This window comes from Gopherus evgoodei, chromosome 2 (assembly GCF_007399415.2).
Source record: "Gopherus evgoodei ecotype Sinaloan lineage chromosome 2, rGopEvg1_v1.p, whole genome shotgun sequence".
Taxonomy (NCBI): domain Eukaryota; kingdom Metazoa; phylum Chordata; order Testudines; family Testudinidae; genus Gopherus; species Gopherus evgoodei.
In genome coordinates, this window is record NC_044323.1 from 260,358,812 (window position 1) to 260,372,027 (window position 13,216).

General features: G+C 37.3%; 1 protein-coding gene across 3 annotated transcripts in view; it reads right to left on the bottom strand.

The window, feature by feature from the left end:
- AZIN1 (antizyme inhibitor 1) overlaps positions 1-13,216 on the bottom strand; it is a 68,278-nt gene that overhangs the window by 14,319 nt on the left and 40,743 nt on the right. Inside the window, exons 1-6 of one of the 3 annotated variants that reach the window (XM_030553631.1) lie at positions 12,340-12,424; positions 8,647-8,792; positions 7,723-7,857; positions 3,933-4,014; positions 2,631-2,705; positions 885-1,050 (exon numbers count right to left, since the gene is read on the bottom strand). In XM_030553631.1, coding sequence (XP_030409491.1) covers positions 885-1,050; positions 2,631-2,705; positions 3,933-4,014; positions 7,723-7,857; positions 8,647-8,723 — 535 coding nt within the window. In that variant the 5' untranslated portion in view covers positions 8,724-8,792; positions 12,340-12,424. Of the gene's footprint in view, positions 1-884; positions 1,051-2,630; positions 2,706-3,932; positions 4,015-7,722; positions 7,858-8,646; positions 8,793-12,339; positions 12,513-13,036; positions 13,211-13,216 lie in introns of those variants that run through there. The other 2 variants (XM_030553628.1, XM_030553629.1) reach the window with 2 other exon arrangements.

The following is a 13,216-nucleotide window of genomic DNA, read 5'->3' on the forward strand; positions in this document are numbered from 1 at the left end:
CATTGGGATAAGAACGTTGGGGAAGGAGTGTAATTATGAGACTACAGTATCAATTCAAGCCTACCCCTAAAGGCTATGCTTAAGGACACATTTTGCATACTTAATCTTCTAGTCATTATTGAAAACATCCAAAAATTCCATTTTAGTAGAAGAGGGACAATAGTAGCTCCATTGCATGTTCTTCCATCTTCCCCTAAATCGGCTTTAATTATATACTGATAGGTTGCCTGAAGATCATAGATGAGTCGCATCTATTTACTAGTGAGGAAACAAGCAATGCCAAACCAACCCAGAAAGCAGAGAATGAACAGAGGTGCAAATTATCCAGGTTTGGAAGGATTAGATTTTTATCAGTAAATGTCTTTCACTGCACACACACCAGCTGATGAAAAAACATTTCCACCAATGATAACAAAATATACAGCTAGGCAAAGAAAGAAAAGCGCTGCTTGTGAATTTTAGAGTTAGATTAACGATATTCATTTTATATATTTTGACATAGGATGTTGATAATTTGTTTTAAGTTATAAAAAATTTGGACTTTTTGAAACTCAACATCTACTATAACAAAAGTATTGTCTTACCACACCACGTAATATCCCGCAAATGTGAAAATTTAAAATATATATAAATGAAAAAAAATGCTTCAAAACAAACATCAGTATAATCAGTCAAAATTATTTAAAAAAAATCAAAACTTAATTCTGCCAAGCCTAAGGACAGAACCTTAAAAAATAGACAGACTCAATTATGAGCCATTTATTGAATATTAAAAATATTAAAGCATATAATTCATGATCTACACATAAAATTGAGCTATGCTGACAGAAATGGAGACTTATTTGTACTGATTCACACATGTACAAAACAAATATGTTGCTTACTTCCAGAGGGAAGAACTTTATCATATTCAACAGCTTTCTTTGCAATGATGTTAACTGCTAGAGTAAATGCAGATGAAACATAATAACATCCAGGCTCTGCAATCACATTAACACCGGATTCTTCAGGAAAGTAGACATCCAACAATGGACTGATGACATGATTAACCTAGGAAATTGAAGTCACAGGTAATGTTTATATTGCTCATCTGATTTATTTTGAAGTTTATTTATAGTACTTGTGAAAGGTCCTTGATTGATAAATCAGACACAGAAGTCCTCTGCCACAAATTTCCAATCAACAATTTACAGTGCTGGTGAGTTGGCCACAAGCTGATTTTTACTACCCATATTGGGCCTTTGCTGAATCAAGTCTCAGACACCACAGTTAAGATTTCTGAAAATAAAATGGGTGTTACTTTTGGGATACTGATGCCATACCTAGGCACCTAATAATAATTGCAAGCTCTTATATAATGCTTTTCATCAGCAGATCTCAAAGCACTTTACAAAGGAGTTAAGTATCATTCTCTTCAATCTCCAGTAAAGTCCAAGTCATCCAAATCACCATTTAAGTAATTTCAACAGATGTAAAATTATTTATGAATCCATGAAGTGTATCAGGGTTGCATTTAAAAAATGCAAACAACACAGAGCAATTTGGTCAACTACAGTTTTGCATCTTGACATGATATTCACTGAATTTACCCAACATTAATTGGATTTTTAACTTCAATATTAATGCTATAGTCTTGCATGACTTGTCCACAACTACTTGATAAGGCAAACATGGACTAAGTAGGCAATTTTCAAAGTTCTATTAATGATTGTAGCTGTTTGAACCTATTTGTTTCAGCACTCCAGGCTTTGGGAGTTTTACCTATAAGAGTACACAAAATACAGTGATCAGTCTAAACCGCCATTATTCAGTAGTGACCAGGTCATGACACCAAACCAAAGATCAAATGAGGCTCTGTCTACACTTAAAATGCTTCAATGTAGACATGTACTACAGCAACAGGAGGGGTTCTGCCATAGCTGTAGGTAATCAGCCTTTGAGAGATGGAGCTAGGTCAATGTAATAATTTTTCTGTTGACCTAGCACTGTCCACACTAAGCTTTAGATTGGCTTAACTGTGTCTCTCAGGGGCATGGATTTTTAACATCCCTAAAAAATGTAGCTATGCCACTGTAACTTTTCAGTGTAGATTTGCTCTAAGAGTAAAAATCTTAAGGCTCATTAAAGCAAATGTCCAGCTGATGCATTGTGTCTTCAGTTCTAAACCAAAATACTGAAAATTCCAGCTGCAGTAGCAGATCAGTATTCATCCACTATGAACACAGTCAAAAGAACTGCCTCCAGAAGAAAAGGCTAAAATCTTCATGGTAAGAAGCATGCAAATTTTAAAAATGATAAAAATAACTGAGGCTTTGGTTTTCTGTCAATTTACAATGGTTACTGTTTCTCTCATTTGTAAGGCCTTAGCACCTGAGGGACAATTTTGTGAATAATTTATGTAACATTAGTTGAATCAGAATTGAGAGACTAGCAGTACTTCATGGATCTGTACTAATTCTCTGCTAGTGACTCCACAGTGCAACTGTGGCATATAATCCAATCCATCCCCATAGTTTTAAATCGGTCAATTCAGGTTTTAACTATCAATATTAGTTGGAAACTGACATGTCAAAAACTCCAAACTGACAAATGAAAGGCAAGCTAGTTCTAACTTCCACTGAGTTGCGTACCTCTTCCAGCTGAAGTTCTGAACCTGTGAAGCCCCCACCAATGTCCAACATGTTCATCTTAAAGCCAAATTCTTCCTAAAAGGATGTATAGACAGGCCTTTAAGCATGCAGACAATAGAAATTAAAGTTTTTATTGAAGAGCTCTCTAATCTCATTCAATATTGTATGCTCATGCTTTAAATGTGAAATTGTGACATCTTAAATACAGTAAAGAGTATTCCAGTGAACAATACCTAGTATTATTCTATATTAAACATTACTGCAATTAGTAAGGAGAATAAATAAATTAAGCAATTCTAAAGTAAAGCAACCTTAATTTGGCCTCTGAGTATGCGGTAGAAGAGTCTTTTCTCACAAAACTGGACAGTGCAATACACTGTTCAGCAAATACTTTACTACAATATAGTGGGAAAGAAATACATGTTTATAACCTTAGATGCACATAATAGTATGTATAATATAAATGGTTGCATGGTGTGATAATGTGATGAAAGCCCTTCTTGTAACGCATAAGCACAAGGGGGCAGAGTTAAAACTGCTGTGGGAACTTCAACTGTCTTCCTTGTGTAATTAATCACATCAATAATTTTGCAATAAATCACAGTAAGGTCATTATCCTGGATTTTTCTGAACTCGAACTTAAACTTTTCTTTCTCACTTAAAAGCGAACAGAAAAATTATCAATACAAGAATGTTTCCTTAACACAAGTAGTATACATTTATAGCCAAAAACAAATTAAATTTACCAGTGTCAACAAGTCAGTTCCTTTTTGCCAAGAGAATCATTCAGGGTTCTGTTCCTCCCCACCGCAAAACCCAATGACATAATTATATAAGGCAACATAAGGAACGCAGCCACGTGCATTGTTCAGTTGGTAATGATTTCATCACATGCAGAGAAAACAAAACCTGTTCACTGGTCTTGGTAGATAAACAGTTTAGTTTACTTTTAAGATGTATTCTTAACTTAGAAAGCTACAAATATATTCTGCTGAAGTTGAGATCTTGGACTTTAAAAGAAAAAAGCCCACAAAAAAAAACCACACACCACACCCATTGGCCCTTAATGAAAATTTTAAAATACAAGAAAGGATGTTTTAGTGGAAAATTTTATTTGTCTCACATTAAATATTCAGTAAGGTCTATAATTTACTATTCAGTTGTGTGTAATCATTCCGTTATTTGAAGGGTCCTTATCAGACTAACAATACACATTTTAGGAAATAATTTTTCTTATCTCCATTAGCGAGAATATAGTAGGATGACTCCTCTATTAAATTTTATGTTAGCATAATTACTTACAGCCATGTCAAACACACACCGAGCATCAGATATAGCATGAATGTACACTTGAGGTTCCTTGCAAGAGCTTGAAATGTGAAATCTAAAAGAAATGAAATATAATAAATACACAAACCTACAACCTGCATTAAAAGAAAATTGATATATCTAGACCAATAGGGACGTATAGCAGATCACTCAAGGGAATTTGACAAAGGAATCATTGTTTTGACAGTACACATGTATTTATAGTAGTAGAAATGCACGTATATTCCATGCATAGGTGATTAAGGTTTTATTTGTTTACGAGAAATTTATGCAATAGGAAGAGACCTCAAAACATCTTTGCTTTCCTTCTAGCCCATTTGCACACACAAGACAAATTTGTATAGCACAATTTAAGAATAACAATGGCTTCATTCTAATCTTAAAAAAAAGGAAATTTGAATGTCAGTGTTTTCAAGATACAACAGTTAAAGTTGCCTACGGGCAAGTCCACAGAAAGAGTTTATAAAGAAAAATAGGCTCAGTAATGAGATAGCATCTGAGAACCAGTTACAGCAAAAAACACAGTCCTAGGACCTCCCTACCCACAGTGTCCATATCAGTTTTGATTTTTTTAAACAGAATTTTAGGCTTTGGAGAATTAAAACTTTTGTAATGCATGTATATAAAACTGTACAAATGACCAGAGGGACACAGTAAAACAACAGATATTATAACAATTGGGAATAACAGTTATTCCCAATTATCCTCTTTATGATTATTTTCATTGTAGACCAGATTGTGGACTAGACAGACTGATGGCACAGGTGAGATGGGGTAATTCAAAACAGGTGAACAGAAAACATTAGCTAGGAAATGAGAGGCTAAGAATAGATCACACAAACCAGTCATTTTATCATATCTAAAACTACAGACATGAAAGGAATAGAGCACAGTTTAAGCCAGAAGTCTGGTCTTGAAATCTAAGGTCACTACCTTGCTATGACACAAGAAGACACAAGAAAATAAACATTTTCATCACAGAAATTTAATATTGTGACACTAGGTTTATTCAGAAAAATTGTTCCTTGTGCCCACTCACTAGCACAGGCCTTTTAAAAGTGACCTAGTGCTTATGAACTTTGTTGTTCTGACAGCCCAGAAGAATGATGTCTTATTTATCTACAGAACACAAAAAATACAAATACAACTGTGAAGGTATACATTTCCTTTATAAAAATATATCCATATTGACACAAGAGATGAGACGGTAATTCTGCTTCCATGGTTATACAGTCTAGACCACTCTGCTCAGGCTGCCAACAAAGTGCCAATTAAGAGGGTAACTAGATGAAAACTACAATTCATTTTACATCTTTTATGTTTCACATCCCTATAATATAAAGCTTCATTGCGTGTGAAAAACACGAACTCTGCATCAGATAAAGGTCACAAAAGCCATTGGTTGCTTCTGATCACTACTCGCTTGGGTAAGAACCAAAGCAGCAACCTAGAGGTGAAAGGCTCTGTATCCCATTGTCAATCCACTTGAGTCATTCAACCTCTAACATGTGCATACTTCTTTGATATGTAACATGTATTCACTCACTATAAGCTGTTTTATAAATAAACGGCACAAAATGCAAAACAGATGACCCATACTGAGCAGAAAAGGCTCACCACAAGCAAATGATGGGAAGGAGAAAGAGTAGAATGTAAGTTTGGACTAAAATGGATGGAGGACTTTAACATATTTTAGAGCCCAATCCTGCACTGCCACAAGGATGGACTAAACGTTCTTTTCCAGGTTTGGCCAAACATCTAAAAGAAGGAAGGAGACAACGAAGGCACAAACTCAGAGTCAACTATATTTTCTGCCTCTTTTTGGACCCTTGTGAGCATGTGGTCCCATGGATTTTCATTTCTAAAATTAACTTAGAACAGTTTTAGACAAACTGATTTAACCCTGTGTGCTGAGAATTTGTACTCTCTTCTCATCCTTAGTGCTAAGTAAGCTCAGCCACAATATGACTGTTACTTAAGTGACACAAATTAGACAGATTAAGCTACTGATACCTCATCAGAGTCTAAATCTTCATTGTGACAAACACAGCAGATCAATTTAAAAAAACTTTCATCCTGTTTTGCATTTGTACATTTTAGTTACTTTTCTAAAGAAAGGGTGATTCTCATTGGTTAGTTACATTTGGTACTTCTTTTTGCTAACCAGGATGATACATTATCTATAAACGTTGTTTCAAAGCAATTATATAGCTTACACACATTTATTCAGATTTTTGCATTTTATTATGTTAGAAAATGGTGAATGATGCAGTTCTAGATGATTTACTAGATTAATATTTTTTACTTGTGATGTTTGTCAAACTACATTTCAATGGAAATTGAAATTCAATTAAAAATGCACAAAACTTTTTAAAATTAGTTAAATACCTTACGTGTGCTGGATACATAAAGTTTATCAAAACATATTTTGCATTTAAAACAGATTTATAAACAAAGGAAGTAGCTTCAGTTAGTGAACTAAACTGGTTGTTTCTGGTCATGTCCTTCAGGATTTAGAAGTAGTTCATCTCATCCTCAGACACCTCATTTTTGTGTATTTGAAGAGCAGAAGCAGCTTCTCTGCTTTTTCAGCTCCCAATTGGTTTCTCAAATTTGAATGAATTAGTCATTAAACTGAACTGAATACATTGAAATGAAGAAAATATTCTGTCTGTACTTGCAGAAGCAGCTAATGCTGTCAAAAGCTGGTTTAGCTTTTCAACACACTCTGGTTCCAGGTGCTTAGCCAATAACTTCCATCAGTTCAGTGCTTTGACTTTCTTTAAAACTTTGGCAGCAAATGTATACTGCCTGAATATTTTTTAATTTAAATTTTAATACCTTTAAGAGATTATAGTAAGTTTAGGCATTAACATACATTGCCAACTTCAATTTTAAATAGGTTAATTTATTAAAAAAGAAAAAATGTATTTAATTTAAAAAATCCAATTTGTTTAGGTTAAAAAAAAATAAAGATTTTTTTTAAACACACCCCGGTGACTGATAAAGGAATATTCCTCTTCTTTTGACTGTTTCCTTAATCTATCAAACATGTTCATTAGTGTTCCACAAGTTTTTGCAGCAGTTGAAAGCATACAGACAATTTGTGCATCAATTTTTGATCAGTGTGATAGGAGAATTTTTCATCTGTGTGTATCTAGCTTACTCTAGATTTAAGTACCACAGGTCACTCAGTTTAGGAAGACTAAAAACACTTCAAGAAGATGCTCTGCCATCTACAGGTCGAAAACTAAAATGACTAGAACTCTGAACTTGAAGTGATTACTATGGACATCACTAAAAACTTTTCATAGTTAAATCTTCCAGCATTATCTCACCCAGTATCTGTACTGATTTTCCCACACTGAACTCCTGCCTTTTAGCAGTTCAACTGTTTATTTTTCTATACAGAGTTAGACAGATAAAAACCAATCACTGGAAAGCACAAGAGCAAGAGTAGGGTAGTCAGTGGATGAAATGGTCTAGCAATTTTTCTGACTACAGCAGAAGGGATTTCACATATTCACTTTGGGTTGCCTTAACATCAGTGACACTTTATGTAGCTCAAATGCCATTACTTTTCTGTTTCATACTGCTTTGAATGCGTGTCATCAAAAATTCTCAAATGATGCAACTGGATTTTATATTGTTCCCTATAAGGAAAGGACAATAAAGTGGCACAATAAAAAAATAATTTGAGTTAAATCTAAGTTTGAGTATTTAATATTATACAAAAGGAGAAAAAAATGAAAAAGCTACTCACTTAACACCAACTATTTGGACTTCAAGCTCCTTAGCACATTCCATGAGGTGCCTACAGCTCTTCAGCATGGTGCCAAATTTCATGTTCATCTCCTCAGCTCCACTAATGTCTTCTGTGGCAATATGTAGTAAGAGCCTAAGAGAAGGGGAAGATGATTGGGGCACAGTTGGTTTACATCATCATCAGCACATGTGAAGCCTGAAGACTGTCAGAAGTATGTTGATTATGTTGTCAGTACTCCAACTCCATCGATGGATGAGTCAAGTGAACCTAATAAAAACAATCCTGTACAGAGAAAAAACTAGCAATTAGGGGCTAAAACATGGAGCCAACAAAGAAAAGGGATTTGGAAATGCAGCAACTAAGACTCTGTTGGGTGCTGTAATAAAAAAAAAGGGTTACCTTCTCATAAGGAGTGCTTGCTCATAAGCTGCTCTTTAGTGACAATGGGATTACTTCTCTCCAGCCCTTTCCTCCTGGCTGGCAGGAGGAAGAGTGCCCTGGGATTCCCTTTGGAATCTGCTGTGTTTATCTTCTTACATCAGCCTTGTCTGGTAGAAATCTGATACATGTAGAGACCCCTCCCAACCTCCCTACTCCACCGCAGTTGGACTGGGTGCAAGGGGTGTTCCATTCCCGCCCCCATTACTTCCTCATTGCCTGTGAGAAGGAGGCTACTGTCGGAGTGCTGTGCCATTTCTCCTCCTCCAATGGTTCTCACATATCATAGCTAGAAGACCTATTAACTCAGTCTTTGGCCAGAGCACGGGGTGGCTAATTTCTTGTGGCTTTGTGAGCTGAGTCTCATTAGTTGATCATTAATCAGTCTTGTTATGCTTTAATTGCTATGGAGTGGTAATTTGATAAGACATGCCTATCAAAACCAGAGTGTACAAACACAAGATTATATTAATACAAACTCACTCAACGTCAGCTAAAAGGGTCAATGACTCCATTTTCAATCCCAAGTGAGAAACACCATCAAACATAAAAAGCCGCATTTTGCACTAGCTGAAGGTTGGCTGGTGAAGTCCAAGCACCCCATGCAGAGTGAACTGCAGTAATCCAATCTGGAGATGAAAAAGGCAAGGATAACTGGCAAGTTCTACAGCTGAAAGGAAAGATCACCATCTCCTTGCCAAGCAAAGATAAGCACACTGTTGACTACTACCAACAGTGATAATCTAGCAGCTGCCAAAAATTTAATGGAACCCTCAAATTGCAAACATTTACGAACAACAGTTTAAAGGGGTATGCCTGGGGGGGGCGGAAATCTAACTTCCATTTCTTCAACATCTGCCCTTCAGCATCCTTGCTTATCATTTATGCCATTTGTTACTGCTGGCATTTCACTCATTTTGGATAAAATTAGACTGGCCAGATTCATTTCCTGGTTCTCTTTCACCAGCACAAACACTTATGATTTTAAAAAAAGTTCCTCTGATCAAAATTAAACAATTTTAGTTATACAATGTTCTGTAATAACATTTGGACAAACCTATATATTGGGCCTTGTTATTTGACAAAATCAAATCCTTTGAATTCATCATATGACAACTCCAAAAATATATCTTTCTGCACACTACGGCTTAAGTAGCACCAAGGTTAGCCTGAAAACATTTGTTAACCAAGACTACATATACCATACTGAACTGACAAATTTTCATGACTGCATTATAAAGCATCAGTAAAGATAGATAAAAGAGAAAACTATTTTACCTTGTAATTTTGCTCTTCTCAAAATCTCTTGCAGGATTCTCATAGCTGGGTCTCAACAGGCTAAAGTGAGGCTGTAGGAAGTCCAAGATCTTGGTGCTTTTTGGCCCTTAAAGGCAATGGTAGTAGATAGGAGCATGATCCATTCTTTCCCGACTGAAGGTCACATGACACCCTGAGCATAATTACTGCCTTTGGATTCTGTCAATTCCAGATTTTAGCAAAATGTGAAGGCTCCGCAAAGAAAAATTAGCCAATCACAAAACAAAACCATTAGAAAAAAAGAATGCCTTAGAAGGCTGAATAGTAAAAGCATCAAAATCTGAGAAACCAACACTTCAAAAAGGTTCCTCTCCAAACATCAACAGAGATGGATGAAAATCTTCAGAGAAGAATTACAATTTTCTGTGCAGGATTCTCTCCAGAAATGCAAGTAACTAGAGTCACATGACTGGAACAGGCAGCAAGTCAATGCAAAAAATATGAAGTTATTTTTGAAGTACATAAAGAAGGTATAAGATATCTCCCAAAAGGAAAACCAAGCTTTTATCACTTCAGACTGTAGGACAGTCTGTAGGACAAACACAAGGACTTCAAAAGTTTAGCCAACTCAGATGAAATCCAGAAAGAAATAAAACTATGTGGTAAGAGAATCTGGACTTAAGAGCTACAGGATTTATACTCCAAAATAGGATTTCTTCCTATAAGATGAATCCAAGCAACCGCTTTGTAAATGCATGGAGCAAGTATCATGCAGCAGTCTTGTAGACTGCTAGAAACATCCACGAGGAAGACAGCACAAGCCACTGACTCTGACTGAATGATCCTTTAACAAGGCCTTCTAGTTTACAAAGGGTTTCTCATACACATGCTAGCTACTATCACCCACATCAAAGGCTATCTGCACCAGATGCCAGCCCAGGTCCATGAACTCCTGCACTAAGATTATTTAATTACCTTAAAGACTCCTAGCATTTTCTCATAAGAAACTGACTGAACCAGGGCAGAGGCCTTTTTCAAAAGTCAGTCTGTCCTTTAACTATGAAGAACTGAGATTTCATAATGCAAAAGGATCCAACTGTGGACTAGTAAACCTTTGTCCAAAAGAATCTTAGCACTGAAGCTCAGGATCACAATGAACAGTCTTTGCTCCAGCCATGGCCATCTCAACCACAAGCTCATGTGAGTTAGTGCAAGTTCAGGAATCTTCAAAGGCTATAATCAAGGCTTTCACCTCCATCCAGTAGGGTTGTGGTGCCATTGCACCCTCTTTGGGTCCAGCTGGTGAAGAAGCAACAGGCTGCCCAGACTGTTGTCCCTGTCAGATGGTCAAGAAGTGTATTTCAGATAAGTTTCCCCTCTCTCTGCCCTGCCCTGCCCTGCAATGGCACCACAACCCTACTGGATGGAGGTGAAAGCCTTGATTATAGCCTTTGAAGATTCCTGAACTTGCACTAACTCAAACTAGCCAACTTCGCCAGTTTTTCAAGAAACTGGAAGAAGCCAGATCCTCCCATGGTCTTACTAACATGCTGCTGCTCTGCAGTGGAGATGGGTTTTGCAATTAGTTGGTCAGCTTATCTGATTCCAGATAGAAGCCATGTCATCCTGATCACCACCCTGCTCCCACTACAGTGATCTATCTAACAAGCTAAGGGAGCATAAACAGTAGCATAGAAGTCATCTCCGCTACTTTTGTTAAGACCCTTCAATTGCATGAGGTACTTATGTCAAAGTGAATGCTTCATGCACCAACCAAACCAACTTAGTGTGGGTGTAGTCTCTGTGCAGATGGTGCTCTGATTGTGGGAAGCGCCACCAGGTCTCAATGCAGGGTGGGAGATAAGCACTGAAGGTAGTACTGTAGCCTTTGAGACAGCCTAAGAGATAACCAGGAGGGACTTGGCAAGATCCCAAACAGTACCATCACAGAATCTCCCCAGAGCCATTTCCAAGATGTGAGCCTGAACGGAGTCAGGCACTTTGGTAGTGATATGTCAGGGCATCTTGTTTCTTGGTGTTTCCTGTTGAAATTTATGTGGAAGCAATGCCTTGTTAACCAACATGAAGCATGGGACTACTCACTTCAAGTACTGACTCCCAGCGACTTGGGAGGCTCAGACCATTGTCAAGCCCCCAGCTGTGAATGGGGATGATACAAGATGCTTTAAGGAAGCTTTCTCGCACTGGGTCTAGAGGGAAGTGGAATCTGTGCCAATGTGGGTGGCACTAACAGAACTCCAGCACTCAGCAGTGGAAGCAGACTCAGGTTTATGATTGAGCGATTTCTCTTTTTAAGTACTCTAAGCCATGGCTGGAATATCTCAAGAAGGGACTGAAGGCAATACCCATTATTCTTAATTCACTGGTGACATCTGCAGATGTATCTGACACCATTACACAGCACACCCAAATCGCAGGCAGAAGATTCAAGGTATGTGCTCATTTGCTGACAATTGATACCATTGGGAGTCAAGTAAATGGATAACATCCTGAAATAAAACACTGAAGCCATGCAAAGCAAGACTACTTGTAGATGAAGAGGAGCTGAGGCCCCAAGGCAAGCGCCAATGTACTGAAATTAAACTGCCAGAATACTGACATGAAAGTTCGGCCCCCAAAGCCAAAGTTCCCCCAGGTTTTTCTGAGCATGGGGAATTCCACCTGTTATGCTAGGAAGCCGAGACCCAGAAGAGAAAATCCTGCAACAAAATATCTTTAGAGAAACACTGCTACACCAGAGCCAAGGTTGGACAAAATACATGCAAATAAACTGCATTAAAAAACCCACATGCTTCTCTTCCTTCCAGGTAAACAGACAACCCATACCACAGCCAAAGTTAAATTCCCACAGCAATAAGAGAAACTAAGATTTCTCTCTCTTTTCAATGCAACACTTACTTAGCACTTGGATGGTTACGTGCAATTTTCTTTAATTCACTTTCATTGTCACAAGTCATGATGTTTACCCCAGTTTTCGCAGCATATTTTATCTGAGAAGCTTGCTTGCAAGGATTTGTATATATAATGTTTTCAGGAGCAATGCCCAAGTCTTGTACCAATGTCATTTCAGACTGAAAAACAAGACAGTATTAAAGTGTTAGACACATGTCAAATGAGTTTCAGTAGTGAATTTATCTTCAATGTATGTGGGGATATACAGATGCCCCCCAGGTTACGCAACCCTAATGCAAATCCGCACTTATGGAAAAAGTTCTGTAAACTAGAAATAGGAGGGGGTTTTTTGGTGTTTTTTTTTTGTTGTGTGTAATGGTTGGGTATAGATTTCTGACTTACGCAAAATTCAAGTTACGCAAGGCGTTCCAGAACAGAATGCTTGCGTAAGTCGAGGAGTGTCTGTATAGCTCAAATAAGATTTTCTGCTAGCTAAACTGTATTATAAGATGCTTCAAGAGTACAAAATGGAATTGCTATATACTGAGTCATAATAAAGGGTTTACAGTTTAAGGCAAAGAATGTGTCCACATTGTAACTAACACCAAGAGCAGAAGTTTTATACAGGATAGATTTAACAGACCCCAGGATAGAGAGAGGGTAATTTGACAGGCAAAACAAGATATACAGAGCAAACACTCACTTTACTAGAACATGCAAACCCAATTCCAAGAGCTGCCAGAATCTCAAGTACACCGGGAGAGGAATTGCATTTTACAGCGTAAAATGGTTTTACTGGTGCCATCACATTCTGCCATTGGTTGTGTTTCTTCAGAAGCTTTCCAAGATCACCAACAAAAAATGCATTTTTTCCAGTCTATAA